The sequence below is a fragment of the Bufo bufo genome, chromosome 7 (assembly GCF_905171765.1).
Source record: "Bufo bufo chromosome 7, aBufBuf1.1, whole genome shotgun sequence".
NCBI classification, from domain to species: Eukaryota; Metazoa; Chordata; class Amphibia; order Anura; family Bufonidae; genus Bufo; species Bufo bufo.
The window spans coordinates 84,836,555-84,855,607 of NC_053395.1; the positions used below are offsets into that span (position 1 = coordinate 84,836,555).

General features: G+C 44.3%; 1 protein-coding gene across 1 annotated transcript in view; it reads left to right on the plus strand.

Annotated features, from left to right (window-relative positions):
• Positions 1-19,053, plus strand: part of CARD11 (caspase recruitment domain family member 11) — a 128,024-nt gene that overhangs the window by 58,752 nt on the left and 50,219 nt on the right. Inside the window, exons 2-8 of the mRNA XM_040440681.1 lie at positions 3,484-3,693; positions 4,838-4,975; positions 8,103-8,428; positions 10,620-10,799; positions 12,606-12,758; positions 13,481-13,606; positions 16,169-16,366. Of these exons, the coding sequence (XP_040296615.1) occupies positions 3,495-3,693; positions 4,838-4,975; positions 8,103-8,428; positions 10,620-10,799; positions 12,606-12,758; positions 13,481-13,606; positions 16,169-16,366 (1,320 nt within the window). The 5' untranslated portion in view covers positions 3,484-3,494. The remainder of the gene's footprint in view (positions 1-3,483; positions 3,694-4,837; positions 4,976-8,102; positions 8,429-10,619; positions 10,800-12,605; positions 12,759-13,480; positions 13,607-16,168; positions 16,367-19,053) is intronic.

Consider the following 19,053-nt stretch of genomic DNA (forward strand, 5'->3'; position numbering starts at 1 on the left):
GGCACACCATTACAATTTCATCAATTAATGGTTTTTTAATTCAGGATAGTTCATGATACATCAACTATTTGTTCCATCCAGAGTAATTAATCAAGCATTACAATTAGTAGGTAAGTAGTACACCCAACGTTTCGCTCGATGTCGACCTTTCTCAAGGGATCTGTAACTCAGGATATGTAAGAGATGCTCTGTCTGGGTGCCGGGGCCTAAAAATATCTGACAGTGGCCTGTTCCAGTGGTGGGTGACATGAAGCCTGATTCTCTGCTATGACATGAAGCCTGATTCTCTGCTATGGGACCCTCTCTCCTCTGTCTGTGTGCCGGGGCCTAAAAATATCTGACAGTGGCCTGTTCCAGTGGTGGGTGACATGAAGCCTGATTCTCTGCTATGACATGAAGCCTGATTCTCTGCTATGGGACCTCTCTCCTCTGTCTGGGTGCTGGGGCCTAAAAATATCTGACAGTGGCCTGTTCCAGTGGTGGGTGACATGAAGCCTGATTCTCTGCTATGACATAAAGCCTGATTCTCTGCTATGGGACCTCTCTCCTCTGTCTGGGTGCTGGGGCCTAAAAATATCTGACAGTGGCCTGTTCCAGTGGTGGGTGACATGAAGCCTGATTCTCTGCTATAACATGAAGCCTGATTCTCTGCTATGGGACCTCTCTCCTCTGTCTGGGTGCCGGGGCCTAAAAATATCTGACAGTGGCCTGTTCCAGTAGTGGGTGACATGAAGCCTGATTCTCTGCTATGGGACCTCTCTCCTCTGTCTGGGTGCCGGGGCCTAAAAATATCTGACAGTGGCCTGTTCCAGTGGTGGGTGACATGAAGCCTGATTCTCTGCTATAGGGAAAAAAGTATGAGATCTGCACACCCTAGATGTTGGGTGCTCGTGAAGGACTAACGTCAATAGATTCACAGAGGAAATCCACGGCACACCATTACAATTTCATCAATTAATGTTTTTTTAATTCAGGATAGTTCATGATACATCAACTATTTGTTCCATCCAGAGTAATTAATCAAGCATTACAATTAGAAGGTAAGTAGTACACCCAACGTTTCGCTCGATGTCGACCTTTATCAAGGGATCTGTAACTCAAGATATGTAAGAGATGCTCTGTCTGGGTGCCGGGGCCTAAAAATATCTGACAGTGGCCTGTTCCAGTGGTGGGTGACATGAAGCCTGATTCTCTGCTATGACATGAAGCCTGATTCTCTGCTATGGGACCCTCTCTCCTCTGTCTGTGTGCCGGGGCCTAAAAATATCTGACAGTGGCCTGTTCCAGTGGTGGGTGACATGAAGCCTGATTCTCTGCTATGACATGAAGCCTGATTCTCTGCTATGGGACCTCTCTCCTCTGTCTGGGTGCTGGGGCCTAAAAATATCTGACAGTGGCCTGTTCCAGTGGTGGGTGACATGAAGCCTGATTCTCTGCTATAACATGAAGCCTGATTCTCTGCTATGGGACCTCTCTCCTCTGTCTGGGTGCCGGGGCCTAAAAATATCTGACAGTGGCCTGTTCCAGTAGTGGGTGACATGAAGCCTGATTCTCTGCTATGGGACCTCTCTCCTCTGTCTGGGTGCCGGGGCCTAAAAATGTCTGACAGTGGCCTGTTCCAGTGGTGGGTGACATGAAGCCTGATTCTCTGCTATGGGACCTCTCTCCTCTGTCTGGGTGCCGGGGCCTAAAAATATCTGACAGTGGCCTGTTCCAGTGGTGGGTGACAGGAAGCCTGATTCTCTGCTATGGGACCTCTCTCCTCTGTCTGGGTGCCGGGGCCTAAAAAAATCTGACAGTGGCCTGTTCCAGTGGTGGGTGACATGAAGCCTGATTCTCTGCTATGGGACCTCTCTCCTCTGTCTGGGTGCCGGGGCCTAAAAATATCTGACAGTGGCCTGTTCCAGTGGTGGGTGACATGAAGCCTGATTCTCTGCTATGGGATCTCTCTCCTCTGTCTGGGTGCCGGGGCCTAAAAATATCTGACAGTGGCCTGTTCCAGTGGTGGGTGACATGAAGCCTGATTCTCTGCTATGGGACCTCTCTCCTCTGTCTGGGTGCCGGGGCCTAAAAATATCTGACAGTGGTCTGTTCCAGTGGTGGGTGACATGAAGCCTGATTCTCTGCTATGGGACCTCTCTCCTCTGTCTGGGTGCAGGGGCCTAAAAATATCTGACAGTGGCCTGTTCCAGTGGTGGGTGACATGAAGCCTGATTCTCTGCTATGGGGCCTCTCTCCTCTGTCTGGGTGCAGGGGCCTAAAAATATCTGACAGTGGCCTGTTCCAGTGGTGGGTGACATGAAGCCTTATTCTCTGCTATAAAATGAAGCCTGATTCTCTGCTATGGGACCTCTCTCCTCTGTCTGGGTGCCGGGGCCTAAAAATATCTGACAGTGGCCTGTTCCAGTGGTGGGTGACATAAAGCCTGATTCTCTGCTATAGGACCTCTCTCCTCTGTCTGGGTGCTGGGGCCTAAAAATATCTGACAGTGGCCTGTTTCAGTGGTGGGTGACATGAAGCCTGATTCTCTGCTATGACATGAAGCCTAATTCTCTGCTATAGGACCTCTCTCCTCTGTCTGGGTGCTGGGGCCTAAAAATATCTGACAGTGGCCTGTTCCAGTGGTGGGTGACATGAAGCCTGATTCTCTGCTATGACATGAAGCCTAATTCTCTGCTATGGGACCTCTCTCCTCTGTCTGGGTGCCGGGGCCTAAAAATATCTGACAGTGGTCTGTTCTAGTGGTGGGTGACATGAAGCCTGATTCTCTGCTATGGGACCTCTCTCCTCTGTCTGGGTGCCGGGGCCTAAATATCTGACAGTGGCCTGTTCCAGTGGTGGGTGACATGAAGCCTGATTTTCTGCTATGGGACCTCTCTCTAATTGTTATTGGTTAATTTTTATTTATTTTCTTTTATTTTAATTCATTTCCCTATCCACATTTGTTTGCAGGGGATTTACCTACATTTTGCTGCCTTTTGCAGCCCTCTAGCCCCTTTCGGGGCTATTTTACAGCCTTTTTAGTGCCGAAAAGTTTGGGTCCCCATTGACTTCAATGGGGTTCGGGTTGGGGGCGAAGTTCGGGAAGTTCGGCCGAACTTCTCGAACCCGAACATCCAGGTGTTCGCTCAACTCTAATCATAAATAAGGCCCAGGGCCCTGAAAAATTCATCCACCGATCGGAGGGATTGGGAACCGATTGGTAGAGAAAAGGCCCAGGACTGAGCATCACCTTTCAGCAGAGAAATAATAATCCCCACTTTTTGATTTTCGTCCCCAGAAGAAAGCGGACGCAGTCGAAAATACAGTCTACAAGATTCTCTGAACCGAACATAATTATTGAACCATATTAAATATATAGTGCATGTAGTAATAATGAGTAGTAATGTATTGTGATGTCTAAAAAAAATACTAGGATAAATTAACAGGAATAAGAAAAAGTTGGAGTCATTTAACAAAATCTGATCTTTTTTTTTTCTCTAGAATAATACAAAATGGATAATGAAAATGAAATATTAAAAAGCGAAGAAAATGAACTATGGGAGAACATTGAAACCAACAGGAACATGCTTAGTCGCTACATTAATCCTGCAAAGTTAACCCCTTATTTACGGCAATGTAAGGTAATAGATGAGCAAGATGAGGAAGAAGTTCTCAACTCTATGCTGTTGGTATCAAGGACCACCCGCTCAGGTAAGGTTTATTATCATTTGCTCACGGTATATTGCTGTCTACTCTAGAAGGAGAATTCTATGTAAAATTATATTAAAGCAATGGAGCCTAGAGCCATGAATAACTACTGCCACACATCAAGCTGACCACAATTTTATGAGCAGTATTCTGTGTGGAATGGCTTGGAACCACACAGATCAGCTGTTTGAGGAGGCTGCAGTGATCCAGTGAAGGCTGCAGCCTCTTCATTGTTTACAGTGCTCCATACACTCAATATAGACTTAAATTAAAACACTATGGCTGGGTTTACATACTTTTCAATGCAGTTTTTGAAGCTAAAGAGACAAACAGATCATAAACTAAAGACACATATAAATGAAAGGCTGAGTCTTACCCTTTTTTTAATCTACTCCTGGCTTTGACTTCAAGAACTGCATAAAAACCTGACCATGTAAACTCAGCCTATTACTTGGTGTATAACTGAATAATAGCTTCATTACTATATGAAAACAGTTCCTCATGTCAAATATGTTGTGGGGCATGTCTTTGTCATAGCAAATCATGTAATAAAGGAGGTCACTAACCTTTTCTGACACATTACTAAAAATAGCCACAAAGAATAGTGTGGACACTTTCTGACAGCTTCAGCCTATTCTGATAAAAAGGAATAGATTTTATGTGATTGCTGTCTTCTATTTCTTGATAATTAGCACAAATCTTACGAGAACCCATTTATTAATTACAATAGGCAGGGAGGACAACTTAATGATAGGTTACTACCTCTTGTTCTAGTACAGGCATCCTCAAACTGCGGCCCTCCAGCTGTTGTAAAACTACAACTCCCAAAATGCCCTGCTGTAGGCTGATACCTGTAGGCTGTTCAGGCATGCTGGGAGTTGTAGTTTTGCAACACCTGGAGGGCCTGTTCTAGTACCATCCACAGGAAAGTCCCTGAGCCCCTTAAAGAAGCCTGTATGGAAGACAATGTGTATAGCATACACAGTCATATAAGATGGTGAAATATGGACAGTGTTTAGCAGATGTTACAGTATGGAACCTTTTGTTTTTATATAAAGTGCTGTGTATAAAAGTAATTCAATGACATTTTAGACGGACCAGTATCTGACATAATATGTGTAATTTCATGTCATGTTTCTATTTACAGGGAGGCTCCTGGATATTCTTCATACAAAAGGACAACGAGGTTATGTTGTCTTTTTAGAAAGTCTTGAATTTTACTACCCTGAGCTCTACAAGTTAGTAACAGGAAAAGAACCAACCAGAAGATTCTCCACAATAGTTGGTGAGAGATTTTTGTAATAAGAATCTATCAATCCTATGTCTTAAACTAGCCACCTTTGAAAATGTTGGCCTAACTCCCTGAGTTCAGCAGGGGTCAGCAATGATTAAATGTGTACACTGGCACTTTGATGATTTCTTGACCTCAGATAACAGGGGGGAAAAGGTTTGCACAAGTTTGCTTTCATCCTATGCTAGACAAGCCCAGGGATCTCAAGTCTCCCGGAGGTTCAGGGAGTCTCCCGCTATTAGATAGCGGCTCCCTGACACCCGCATGTGAAACAATATATCCCGAAGGTTTAGCTCAGTCAGATAGCAAAGCAGAGAGATAAGAGAAGTGACAGGACAGAGTTTAGATTACAGGTTGAATTAACCCTTTAGAGTCAAATTGGCTTCTCAAGGAGATATATATGTTAAAGGCATCTGTCACAGGGTTCCGAAGGTGCACTTGGTCCCCCATTTCCCGCAGACCTGTTGCTTAGCTTTGGGAATGAGGATCTGTGCTTGACCTCATTCCCAGTGCAGCTTTGCTGGCTGGGTGGCTCCCTGCTCCTAGTCTGCCTTGAGCGCCGAGCTGATCACTCGGTGCTCGACTGGTTGGTCTGTCGGTCATGTGACGCTGGCCACGTCACATGACCCTCACTCCCCACTATAAATACAGGCAGCCTGCTGGTCACAGGTTGCCTGTTAATTTCTAGGTTCCTGGCTATTTGTTGGACTACTGAATACTTACCTGATCCTGTTCCCTGACGATCCTCTGCCTGCTCCTCCTGTACTGCGCATCCATCCTGGTATTGTGACCTCGGCTCCCACCTGACTACTCTCTTAGGACTCCTCTTGTACTTCGCTACTCTACTGGTATTTGACCCCGGCTTCTCATGACCATTCTTTGCTTAATCCGTTGTACTGCGTAGCTCTCTTGGTTCTGACCCGGTCCGTTCATGTTCCGTATTTTGTCTTGTCTGTCTTCCCTGCACATATCCAAAGTTAGGGACTGCCGTCCAGTTGTCCCCTGTCATCAGGACTCGTGAGGCAAGTAGGCAGGGCCAGGGGTGAGGGTGGAGCGCAGTGGTCACTACCCTTCCCCCTGTGTGTGTGTGGATGTGACCGTTACAGGCATCCCTTCTTCTGTCTCATTCAGTAGCTATATAACTATTGAGAGAGATGTATATTTTTTTTAAATACATTTAAACATTTAACTCTCCATTTTAATTAAATTATTTACCCCAGTGTTAAATTCACACCCCCTGGATGCTTTAATCATATACATAAATATGATAATTTGGGGCAGGGTAATGTGCCCAGTCCTGCACACCATAGAGCAGAGTGTGCAGATACGGCATATGTTTGGAAAATGTAATAAAAAGTTTGTGAAAGAAAAAAAAAAAAAACTCCCTGAAATGAGTTTTTTCAGGTTGGGATGTTTGCAAGCCGTGCCTGACAACAGCCAATGTAATAAATATATACTCTTGAGACTGAGTATGGTTTGGTACCTGTTTGGTGGAGTTAGGTAAAAAGGCTTCAGCCAGCATTTGTTGCATGTGTAAGGCTAGCTTCACTATACTGGAACTTGTGCATTGACATACATCAGATGAGGAAATGCTTATCCTACTGGCCTGTCATTTTTGGTAAACTGTCAGGGATTATGTAGTGTAGTGTTCTCAGTATATGTGTTCATTATTTTCAATAATTAGGAAGAGACACGTCTCTAACCTTTGACTCTAGATCTGCAAATATATGACACCCACGGGCCATAGAGTAGATGAAGAGCCACAAGTTGCTTTTAATAATCATATTTTGATGTAATGCCTCATCACATGCACAAAAAGCATATTATCTTTATTGGCATAAATATGCAAGGCTGGTTTAAGGCGCTAGCAAACAGAAATTGTCTAGGCCCCATTTAGAACCGGAACTTGAGAAGAAAATTAAAACCTCCCAGTATTTTCTAGTAGTGTATGGTGGTATTATTTTGATGTGTGGGTCTCATAGTCTCATTAAAATTTAAAGCGGTTGCCTTATCAAATCAACAACTTTTTAAAATAGAACTGGCCCTGTTAGCCACACAGTTCCCCTGCTGCGGCTACTTCAGGGTAAAAATAATATTCCATATAATAGGTATCCATCAGAGCAGGAGACGTTCTTTGTTACTGTCTCTCTGGTCTAACTAAAAAAAGTGTCTTAAAGATAATTTTTCACAGTACCTCCCTATGAGACTGTTTGTATAGACACGTAGCTGTGGTTCTCCTAGTTAAAGCCCTGCTTTTCTTCTGTTGATGCAAGGCTCTGTTCCAAAGTTATGGTACTTTTTCTTAATAAGTAAATTAGGTCATTGGTGCAGTAAGAGCATAGCCATTCCTCTTATTGCACCCAAGTTTCACTCCTTTCTATGGATAGCCCCACCCTCACTGCTTTGCAACTGCATGGCCCTGTCAATCAAAGCAGCAATGGAGGGGCTAGCCACAGAAATGAGCAGAGTTTGGGTGCAGCAAGAGCAATGATGACGTCCTCATTGCGCCAAAAAACGAATTTGCATATGGATCAACAAAAGAAAAACAGCGCTTTAATCAGGCGAACCACAGCTATATATTCTATGCAAGAGATGGATAGGGAGGTTGTTAGTGGCAGATTTCCTTTAAGTGGATGACCCTCCTTTGTGAGTTCCATATGAGATAACCCTTGTATTACCATCTGCACTCTGCTCTTTGGTTAGATCAGCTCTGATCATCTGGTCATTATGTATTAATAAGGTTTTCCTGGGAAAATTAAAAACAAAACAAAAAACAAGCCAAACTATTTTTAAAAATTAACAAAGAAGCACTACTTGTAATGAAGGGATTGGTAAAGCTAAGCAATGCTTCTCTCTTATTTTTAAAAGTATGGTAAGATCAGTCAACAGCAGCTTGCCTACTGAGTTTCCAGGGAGCAACAGATATTGTCCACATAGCAAAGAGTATAACTGAACTGAAAAATAAGTGATACTAGCAAAATCAGTAATGAAGATTTAGTATAAAAATGGAAATATTTTTGTTTCATTCACTAACACATAGCCTACTTACTGTATGTTAGTCAAATATGAAGCCTCATGTTAAATGTAGTAGCTGTCGACACCTGTGCTATTATTTTTTAAGTGGAAGAAGGCCATGAAGCTCTCACACAGTTCCTTATGAATGAAGTCATAAAACTGCAGCAACAGTTAAAGACCAAAGAAGTGCAGAAGTGTGAACTTGTGGCTAACTCAAGACTTCTGGAGGATGAGAGAAAACAGCTAAAGCTGGTGAACCTAGAGCTGATGACATTTCAGGAACGTTACAACAAAATGAAGGAGGAGCGAAACAACTGCAATGATGAGTTAATCAAAGTAAAGGATGATAATTATAACTTGGCAATGAGATATGCTCAACTTAGTGAGGAGAAGAACATGGCTGTCATGAGAAGTCGTGACTTACAACTGGAGGTAAATTCATGTGTTTTCTAGGGTTATTAAGTGATTTTACTCAGGAACAGTGCAACACTTGCCAATGAGTTGTATCTGGTATTCCAGATTTAAATCACTTGAATGGGGCGGAGCTCTTTTATAAAACACAATCCATAGACTTCATAAGGTAACAACAAAGAGAATAAATGGAATCCAGATTGTGAGTACAATGGTAGATGACTCATTGGGAATGGGACAGATTTCTAAGGCTCGGTTTCCACAGGGCAGTTGTGATGTGGTGGCCACAGCCCAGTCCACACATAGAGACTAGAGATGAGCGAATTTCATATTTTGAAATTCATTTATGCTTCGTTTGGTGGTAAAAGGTGAATTGAGTTATGGATTCAGTTACCACGGACCATAACGCAATTCTATGACGGAATGCATAACGGAATGCCTTTAGAGGCATTCTGTTATTCATTCCGTCATAATAGAAGTCTATGGCCTGCATAACGGATCCATCCGGTTTACGTTATGCTGGAGTCCTCTCCTGCCTAACGGAACCGGGACGGATCCGTTTTGCAGGCCATAGACTTCTATTATGACGGAATGAATAACGGAAAGCCTCTAAAGGCATTCCGTTATGCATTCCGTCATAGAATTGTGTTATGGTCTGTGGTAACGGAATCCATAACGCAATTCACCTTTTACCACCAAACGAAGCGTAAACGAATTTCATAAGCGGAAATTCGCTCATCTCTTAGAGACCAACAGCTACATGAATTTGTGGGCTAATGAAGGCATTAACTTCAAATTTGTGCCTCCGTTGGCTGTGGTGACGGTACAGGGTTGCAACTGCCATATTGTGGCCACCTTGCGGTGACCCAGCAAAAATAATGACTGTCTTTGTCTGTAGCAACCAAACAGCACAGTTTTAATTTTTCTAAATAAAAGTTGTTTCGTGATTGATTGTAATGAAAAACCAATACTGTAACACAATATAACACATAGAATTTATATATCTTTTCCTTAAAGCCAGTTCTACTTTCATTATTGATAAATGGAACCAGCTATCTTACCTGCAAATGAGGAAAGAAACCTGCTTCCCGATTTCACACACACACACAGTTACTCAGCTTAGTGTTTCCCAGTTTATCACTGTGGCCCGACATATGTGCCCCATATCCTGCAGGTGAACAGGCGGCCAAACCCACTGTTTCTCAGAAAAGATCCACAACATTGAAAAATCCCTTCCAGAGCTGGAAATGTTGTTCCCTAAATATTACTAGGTGGTCTGTTATCCTCTACATGTTGGCATAAAGTAGACACTGTACAGATATGACATGGTGATCTAGGGATTAATTCAGGTTATTACAGTTGGGGTTTCAAATAATTTTTACCCTAAGACAAGGAAAAAATCTTCCTACCTCTTGGGGTTCTACGTTCCTCTGGGTTAGGGCTCATGCACCTGTCCATGAGTGTTTTGTGGTCTGCAAATTGCGGATCTGCAAAACACAAATCCTGGCCGAGTGCAAGCCACCAAAAGGGACAAAAATAGGACACGTTCTAGTTTTTGTGGGGTAGCGGAACAGATGTGTGGATGCGGACAGCAGACGGGTATATTGTCCGCATCTTTTGCAGCCCTATTTAGATGAATGAGTCCAGACCGAAACTACAGCTGTGTCCATGAGCCCTGCAGGAGAACAGTTTGCACTTTATAGACTGGAACTGGATTCCTTATATGTTTACCTTAGTAACAATATTACTAGTTACATAATTTATTAAGATTGTAGACCCCCAAGGTTTCTTATTTCTCTCCCTTTAATTAAATGGATTGTCCTGGACATTTATTTGTCTGATTCAAAAGGATCTCTGGTTGATGTCCTGCAGTAATGATGTTGCGACCACTCACACAGCAAACAGTGACTGGCTGCAGTGGTCATATGCCGGGGGTTGCAACGTCCTCACTGCAGGACAGCAACCAGAGACCAGTGGGACCACCACAGAGAGGTAGTTGATTTACAAGGTAGGAATACTTATTTTATTATTGTATCCCATCCTCTGCTTTCAAGTTTTGTCTTAAATGTCTTGGACAACTCTTTTTACTTTTCCATTTATTCCTTACTTTGGCAGTCAAACTATACCCCTTGTTGGATATGTTGTTTATTCAGTGTTTAGTGGTACAACGTATACTCTTGTGTCTTTACACCCCATTTTCAATTCAATGCAGATTGACCGCCTGAAACATCATCTGAATAAAGTAGAGGAAGAGTGCAAACTGGAAAGAAACCAATCTCTTAAATTGAAAAATGATATTGAGAATCGTCCTAAGAGAGAACAAATGATGGAACTTGAGCGCGAAAATGAAATGCTAAAGACAAAAATACAAGAGTTTCAGTCATTACTTCAGGTAATGTGATTAGAAGTGGACTGCATAACATTAGATATTTTGTGGATGCTTCACAATGGATTTATTATGCTAAAATTATATTTAATCTGTAATTTATTATCATTTTGATGTATTATTTTAAATAAATGCATAGATAGATAGATAGATAGATAGATAGATAGATAGATAGATAGATAAACCCTCCTCCGTCTTCATAATAAAGTCTGTAAATAAAATGACGCGTTTGTGCAATTTTGAAGCTGAAGCCGCTAGTGCAGATTATTGTGATTGTACTGTAATAATTATCATTATGGGGTAAATGCTGCTAATGTGTTTATAATTTATAATTTATTTTGGAATTTCAATACAAGTTCAATGAAAATTGTGGTTCATTCGTGATTTGTGGATATGTTGGAGCATGCTGGGAGTTGTAGTTTCACCATAGCTGGAGTGTCGGAGGTTAGCCATTACTGAGTTAACCCGTCTACACAGGATAAGCTACCTATTAGATGCGTGGGGACCGACCGCTGTGACCCTCACCATTGAAAAGTACTCCGTACGCTCTGCAGCCCCCCTGAAATGAATGTAGTGGGCGGTCGCACATGAGCATGGCTGCTCCATTCATGTCTATGGGAGTTCCATAAACAGTTACTATAGTTACTTGTCTGCTATCTCTGGAATTCCCATCGAAATGAATAGAAAGGTAGCACACATGCCCGAACAGCCGCTCCATTCATTTCTGGGGGGAAGGGGGCCCCTGTTTTCATAATCGGTGGGGGGTCTCAGCAGTAGGACTTCCATTGATCTAATAGTTATAGACTTAATCTAACCAGAATGCCTCTTTAAAGTGGCTTCCAAGCCTTTTTCTTTTACTGTTGACCTATCCTCTGAATAGGTCATCAGTATCGGATAGGCGGTTGCCCGACACCTGGGATCCCTGACGATCAGTTGTTTGAGAAGGCACCAGTACTACTCTCATCTCACCAAGCACAGCGCCATACCTTATATAGTGGTTGTGCTTGGTATTGCAGATCAGCCCCATTCACTTCAATGGGGCTGAGCTGTGCCTATGAATAAACAATGAATGTTACGTCACATAGCCTAGACAAAGCTGTGAGAAGGCCGCGGTGCTACCGCAAGTGCCGATGTCTTCTCAAACAGCTGATCAGTTGGGGTCCCGGGTGTGTGACCCCCACTGATCAGCTACAGTCCTGAGGATAAGTTATCAATGAAAACATCTCAGAAACCCCCTTTGAAGGCTGTGTATACCTTTGCAATGTTTTTAATTATTCATACTATATGCTTCCTAAATGTTAAATTAATCAACTTTTTAGATAGTTTTAATAAGAAATGTTGTGCAACTTTGTTGCTGTACATTTTGTGCATTTCCTTTACATAGCTGGCTGTGTGGCTGCTTCTGGCATAGATAGCAGTGGGGAGGGGGATGAGGTTGACATGGCAGAGAGCACCAAGAGAGGACCCCAAGTCTGCGAATGGAAAGATCACACAGTCTGTGTAGTTATAGAGAGAGGCGGACCCACAGTAGAATCGGCAGGGAGAGAGATCTTGAATGCTCCTCACCATAAACGTAGCATGCCTTTATAGCAGAAGAGGAGATTCCTCATGGGCTGTAAGCTGAAAATTATGAGACATAAGGAAGATGTGAAAATTATTGAGGTACTTTTGTCTTATAACTAAGCCCATTGTGTTTGCTGTGACTTGGAGATAACAGAGCAGAAGAGTGCTCGGTACAGTATGTCTCTGGAGTCTGAAGATTTGCTGCACACATCAGGACAGTGATTGTCTTCTTTTCTTTTTAACATATAGGATGGAGGCCATAGTTTACCTGATTCAGACAAAGCCATAGTTGATATTCTTGAACATGATCGTAAAGAGGCACTTGAAGATCGCCATGAACTGGTAAACAGAATATTTAATCTTCAGGAAGAAATACGCCAAGCTGAAGATCTGAGGGACAAGGTAAAAGGTTCACAACTTTTCACTAAGCATTGTATGAACAAAGTCTAATACTATTACAGAATAAGTTATATATTTAGGCTATGCTCTCATCAATGTCAGGACAGGTCTCATAAAACATTTATGGGTTGAGTTACAAGCTTATTTTTAGGCAAGAATCTCGCAGCGGATGATGCTGTTCTTGCCTTCAAAAAGCAATAGAAACCAGATGGGAACAGAGCCTTGAACAGTTTTTACAGCACTCGTAAAAGTTTAGAATTCTTACATTCATAATTTGTAAGATAAAACATCTATGTTCTTACTTACTTCCCCTTAATGAATCGCTAAGAATAAATCACCTGGGAATAGAATATTATGTATAAAAATGAAGAGCACAGACCGGGTGGCACTGCTCGGCCTCCTTCACAAACCCACACACTGGATCAGCCGCGACCGGATTGCGACCCAACTTCCTCTGTAAGCGGTGCTCTGCCCACAATAGTTCTTTAAGTATAAATATATAAGTAGAAAAATCGTGCGGCACTCACCAAAATTGAGAAGTAGTATTCTTTATTCCACGGATGAAATTGTGGCCAGAGGAAGCGCTGCGGCGTGAAACGGCCATCACCACAAGTGTTTGCCTGCAGTGTGTTGTCCGCCCAATGCCTATGACAAATACCTAAGCTTCAGTCGCTGCTGCACAGAATGTAGATTGTTTGATTCTTTACTCATTCTTTATTCTCTAGTACTTGGAAGAAAAAGAAGATTTGGAGTTAAAATGTTCTACACTAGCAAAGGACTGTGAGATGTACAAACACCGCATGAACACTGTTATGGTACAATTAGAGGAAGTAGAGAAGGAACGGGATCAGGTAATCCAGTCATTTATTATATAGTGCAAAAAAAGGTCATTTTAGACTGTAATAGCGTGCCATTAGTGGTACAGTACACACTGGCATTTTGTGCCATGACTATACAGTCTGGTACAACAACTCCTATCTAGTGTCAGAATGTATTAATTTTAGGAATAATGAGATACTTTAGTTTTGCAAGCCAAATTGGCAAAACGCACACCCTCTACAGTGCGAAAGTCCAGTCTCAGGAGTCCCATTGAGCAGTTATCCTTTTCTTCAGTATCCATTGGTATTTTGCAGGGTGAATCTAGATTAGTTGTAGGTTTTAGATCATGTCTTGTTAAATGTTGTAGGGGGAGCTTAGCTCTGGGAGTACAGGCATCTATTGGCTAGCAGCACTGCAACAATCTGCAGTGAAAAACTAAAATTTACATTCCACTTCCCCACAGATATAACTAGATCACATTTTCTGCAATTATTTGAGTCATCATGTAAAGTGAACTTTTGTAATTGTCCAAACTGGACAACCTCTATAGATTTGTTAAGACATGTAAGTTGGGTTAATGCTTTTCCTCTCCCTTCATCCATTCACAACCAGTCTCATCACATGTATTTGTGGTCTGTGTTTCCAGTTTACGAATGAGTTTTTCAATCTTAGGTTTGATTGAATTTTTAAAATGTTGCCCCAAAACTAGGTATAAGAAAATTTGTTTCCACTGTGATAGACAATCAGACTCCCATTGCCTACAGGCTGTATTACACCAATAGATTATCTGACAGATTTTCTGACCAATCATTGGACCAATCAGATGGCAGTTTACACACACAGATCTTTTGTTATACACACCAACTATTGGTCTGATTGGACAGAAATTGGTCACATACCGTATTTTTTTGTCCTATAAGACGCACTTCACCCCCCCCCCCCCAAAAGTGGGAGGAAAATGGCGGTGCGTCTTATGGGGCGAAGGCTGCCATTTTTACACTGATACACCGCCGACCGCAAGCTGCCCAGCACGGCCGGCGTGTGTATTAGCGAGGAGGGGCTGAGGGCCGGCCTTTAGTTTTGTAATGGCAGCTGGGCCCAGTGCAGTCACTGTATTCTATTGCACTGGGCCCCGCTCACTGTACTAATGCTTTCTACTGTAACTGCAGGCAGGCAATAGTTAACTATAGATATGTTCGATCCAGCACTGAGCAGCCTGTACTTACGATCATAGCAGGCTGGAGGCTGGAGGCAGGAGGCAGGGCGAGCGGGCACTGGCAGCGTAATTTCCTACGTCATGTGCCTGCTCCGCCCACTTTATGAATGAAGCAGGCGGCGCAGGCACGTGACGTAGAAAGTTCCGCTGCCAGTGCCCGCCTGCCCAGCCTCCTGCCTCCAGCCTGCTATGATCGTAAGTACAGGCTGCTCAGTGCTGGATCGAACATATCTATAGTTGACCATTGCCTGCCTGCAGTTACAGTAGATATCATTAGTACAGTGAGCGGGGCCCGGTGCAATGAAATACAAGGACTGCACTGGGCCCCCGCTGCCATTTAAAAACTAGTGTAGATGCCAGCCCCCACCCCCTGTATTGGGGGTCATTCACAGTGGCTGATACTGTTATGGGGGGATCTGTGGATGTCAAATAGCATAAGATGCTATTTATCTGTCATCCACAGATCCCCCCCATAGCAGTGTCATGCCATCCACAGATGCCCCCATAACAGTGCCATCCACAGACGCCCCCATAAATGTGTCAGCCACAGACCCCCATAACAATGTCAGCCACAGACCCTCATAACAGTGTCAGCCACAGACCCACATAACAGTGCCATCCACAGACCCCCATAACAGTGCTATCCACAGACCCCCATAACAGTGCCATCCACAGACCCCCATAATAGTGTCATTCACAGGCTACCATTAGTTCAAAGCCCACCAAAAGCACACCTTTTGGTTCAAAATATTTTTCTTATTTTCCTCCTCGGAAACCTAGGTGCGTCTTATGGGCCGTTGCGTCTTATAGGGCGAAAAATACGGTAATCTGTTGGTGTAATACTACCCTAAGGTTTTTCTTTCCTATCATAAAGCAGTTCCACTAAGCTTTATTGCCGCACAGCATGGACGGACTGGGAACCTAAAGTAGCCCTGGAAAAAATACTAAAAGTGGCCCCGTTTTGTTGTTGGGTCCAAATTGATGGGAGGCAGGGCCAGCAATACCATATTGTGGCTCATTATACCACCCCAACAGAGCCAAATACCTCAGTCCATCACAAAATACTGCCAGTAGCATAAAGTACATACCCAAAAACTTCCACTGGCTGGCCGTGAAGAGGGCCCAGGCGGCTCCCTGGGCATTAGCCCACCGAGAAATTTCTGTGTAAGCTCTATGGCCAATCTTCCCCTGCCACACAGGCATCATAGTTTTGACTGACTTCATTGTGTAGTGGATGCCTTGGCTAACTGATTTCAACAATGTTGCATTTTATCACATGGCAGAAGATACATTATTTATTTCTAAATGTCTTGTATTAAGATATTTTTGTATATATTATGTCATCTATATGAGCGTCATGTTTTTTCTTTAATAATAGGCATATCGTGCCCGTGATGACGCCCAGACACAGTGCTCCCAATGCCTAATTGACAAAGACAAGTACAGAAAGCAGATCCGAGAGCTAGAAGAGAAGAATGATGAACTCAGGATTGAGATGGTCAGAAAAGAGGCAAAAATTGTGAATCTGGAATGTAAACTGAGAAGAGTACTAAAGGAGGGTGTTGTTTTGGATCAGGTAAATGTCATTGTTAGAAAAATATACGTAGCACAGTATAGAAGTCGAATTTTTACCTTCTTAAATAACACAGAACCACAGCATTAAATTGAAGAATGCGATGTGTCCTAAATAGCCAGAATTTAAGATTACAATTAGAGTTGAGGAGACACCTGGATGTTCGGGTTCGACGGGTTTGGCCGAACGTCACCAAAAAGTTCGAGTTCGGGACCCGAACTTGACCCCGAACCCCATTGAAGTCAATGGGAACCCGAACTTTTGAGCACTAAAATGGCTGTAAAAATGTTAATGGAAAGGGCTAGAGGGCTGCAAATGGCATCAAAATGTGGTTAAGAGCATGCCAAGTGCTCTGCAAACAAATGTGGATAGGGAAATGACTTTAAATAACATAAAATACGCAAAAATAAAAAATAATAATCTTGATCTAGGAGGACGAGGTCCATATGGAGTAGGAGGTTGAGGAGGCGGTGGATGTGGCGGTGTAGGTGGAAGCAGCGGTGGAGGAGGAGGAGGTAGCCTACACTACTTTTTGGTTTTAAATTTATTAATATTTTTTTAAATTAAGGTACACCCCAAAACATTGGGAAATCAGTGCTAACCCCCTCAGTCATGCTAAACACACGTTCAGACAATACACTGGCTGCAGGGCAGGCCAACACCTCCAAGGCGTAAAGGGCAAGCTCAGGCCATGTGCCCAATTTGGAGACCCAGAAGTTGAAGGGGGCAGACCCATCATTCAGTACGTGTAGGCGTGTGCACACATACTGCTCCACCATGTTGCTGAAATGCTTCCTCCTGCTAAGACGTTCCATATCAGCATGTGGTGCTAGTTGTTGTGGCGTGCTGACAAAGCTTTTCCACATTTTGGCCATGCTAACCCTGCCTTCTGAGGTGCTGGCGGTGCCCCAGCTGCGTTTAGCGACCTCTTCCTCCTCCTCTGCCTTCGCCTTGTGCTTCCACTGTGACCCCGCTGTCAGATGGGAATGCCACCAGCAGAGCGTCTACCAGCGTGCGCTTGTACTCGCGCATCTTACGATCACGCTCCAGTTAGGGAATTAAGTTAAGGACGGTACGTTGTCCTCGTAAGGGGGATCCAGCAGCGTGGCCACCCAGTAATGAGCACAAGTTAGAATGTGGGCAACACGGCGGTCATTGCGGAGACACTGCAGCATGTAATCGCTCATGTATGCCAGGCTACCCAGAGGCAATGAAAAGCTGTCCTCTGTGGGAGGTGTATCGTCTGTGTCCTCTGTATCCCCCCAGCCACGAACCAGTGATGGCCATGAGCTGGTCTGGGTGCCACCCTGCTGTGAACACGGTTCCTCCTCCTCCATCTGCTCATCCTCCACCTCGTCATCCTCCAGAACTGTGCCCTGGCTGGACAATTGTGTACTTGGCGTTTGTGGGTGCAGGAACCCACCCTCAGAGCCACTTGTGAATGACTGGCTGGAAACCCTATGAAATGAGTCTCCTCCTGTGCCACATCCTCTTCCATCATCGCCAGCAGCGTTTTTTCAAGGGGGCATAGAAGTGGGATAGTAACGCTGAGAACTGCGTTATCGCCACTGGCAATGTTGGTGGAGTACTCGAAACAGTGCAACAAGGAACACAGGTCTCGCATGGAGGCCCAGTCATTGGTGGTGAAGTGGCGCTGTTCCGCAGAGCGACTCACCCGTGCGTGCTGCAGCTGAAACTCCACTATTGCCTGCTGCTGCTCGCACAGTCTGGCAAGAATGTGCAAGGTGGAGTTCCACCTTGTGGGCACGTCGCAAATGAGGCGGTGAGCGGGAAGGCCGAAGTTACGCTGCAGCGCTGACAGGCGAGCAGCAGCAGGGTGAGAACATCGAAAGCGCGCACAGACGGCCCGCACTTTATGCAGCAGCTCTGACATATCGGGGTAATTTTTAAGGAATCTCTGCACCACCAAATTCAGCACATGCTCCAGGTAAGGGATGTGCGTCAAACCGGCTAGTCTAAGAGCTGCTACGAGATTTCGCCCATTATCTCACACCACCAGGCCGGGCTTGAGGCTCACTGGCACCAACCACTCATCGGTCTGTTGTTCAAGGCCCGTCCACAGCTCCTGCGTGGTGTGGGGTTTGTCCCCCAAACACATAAGTTTTAAAACTGCCTGCTGTCGTTTACCCCTGGCTGTGTTGAAGTTGGTGGTGAAGGTGTTATGCTGACCGGATGAGGAGCCGATAGAAGATGAGGAAGCGGAGTAGGAGGAGGAAGCAACAGGAGGAAAACTGAAGCGCCCTGCAATCCTCGGTGGTGGAAGGACATGCGCCAAACTGCTATCCCCCTCAGGCCCAGCCGCCACTGCATTTACCCAGTGTGCTGTTAGGGAGATATAATGTCCCTGACCGTGCTTACTGGTGCACGTATCCATAGTGAGGTGCACCTTGCCACCTGATTTTGTCCCCCACAAAGGGATGGAAGGGAAGGGATGGCACGCCTGGAAAAGTAGTGGCGGCTGGGCACGACGTACAGCCACCGCCATAAGGCTTTTAAAACTCTAAGTCTCCACCAGACAGAATGACAGCAATGACAGCCAGTAGTTTTGAAATGCTGGCATTCAGGGCCAGGGATCGCGGGTGGGTAGGGGGGTACTTCCTCTTTTGCTCCAGTGTTTGGGAGATGGAGAGCTGAACGCTTCCGTGGGACATGCTTGGTGACCCAGATGG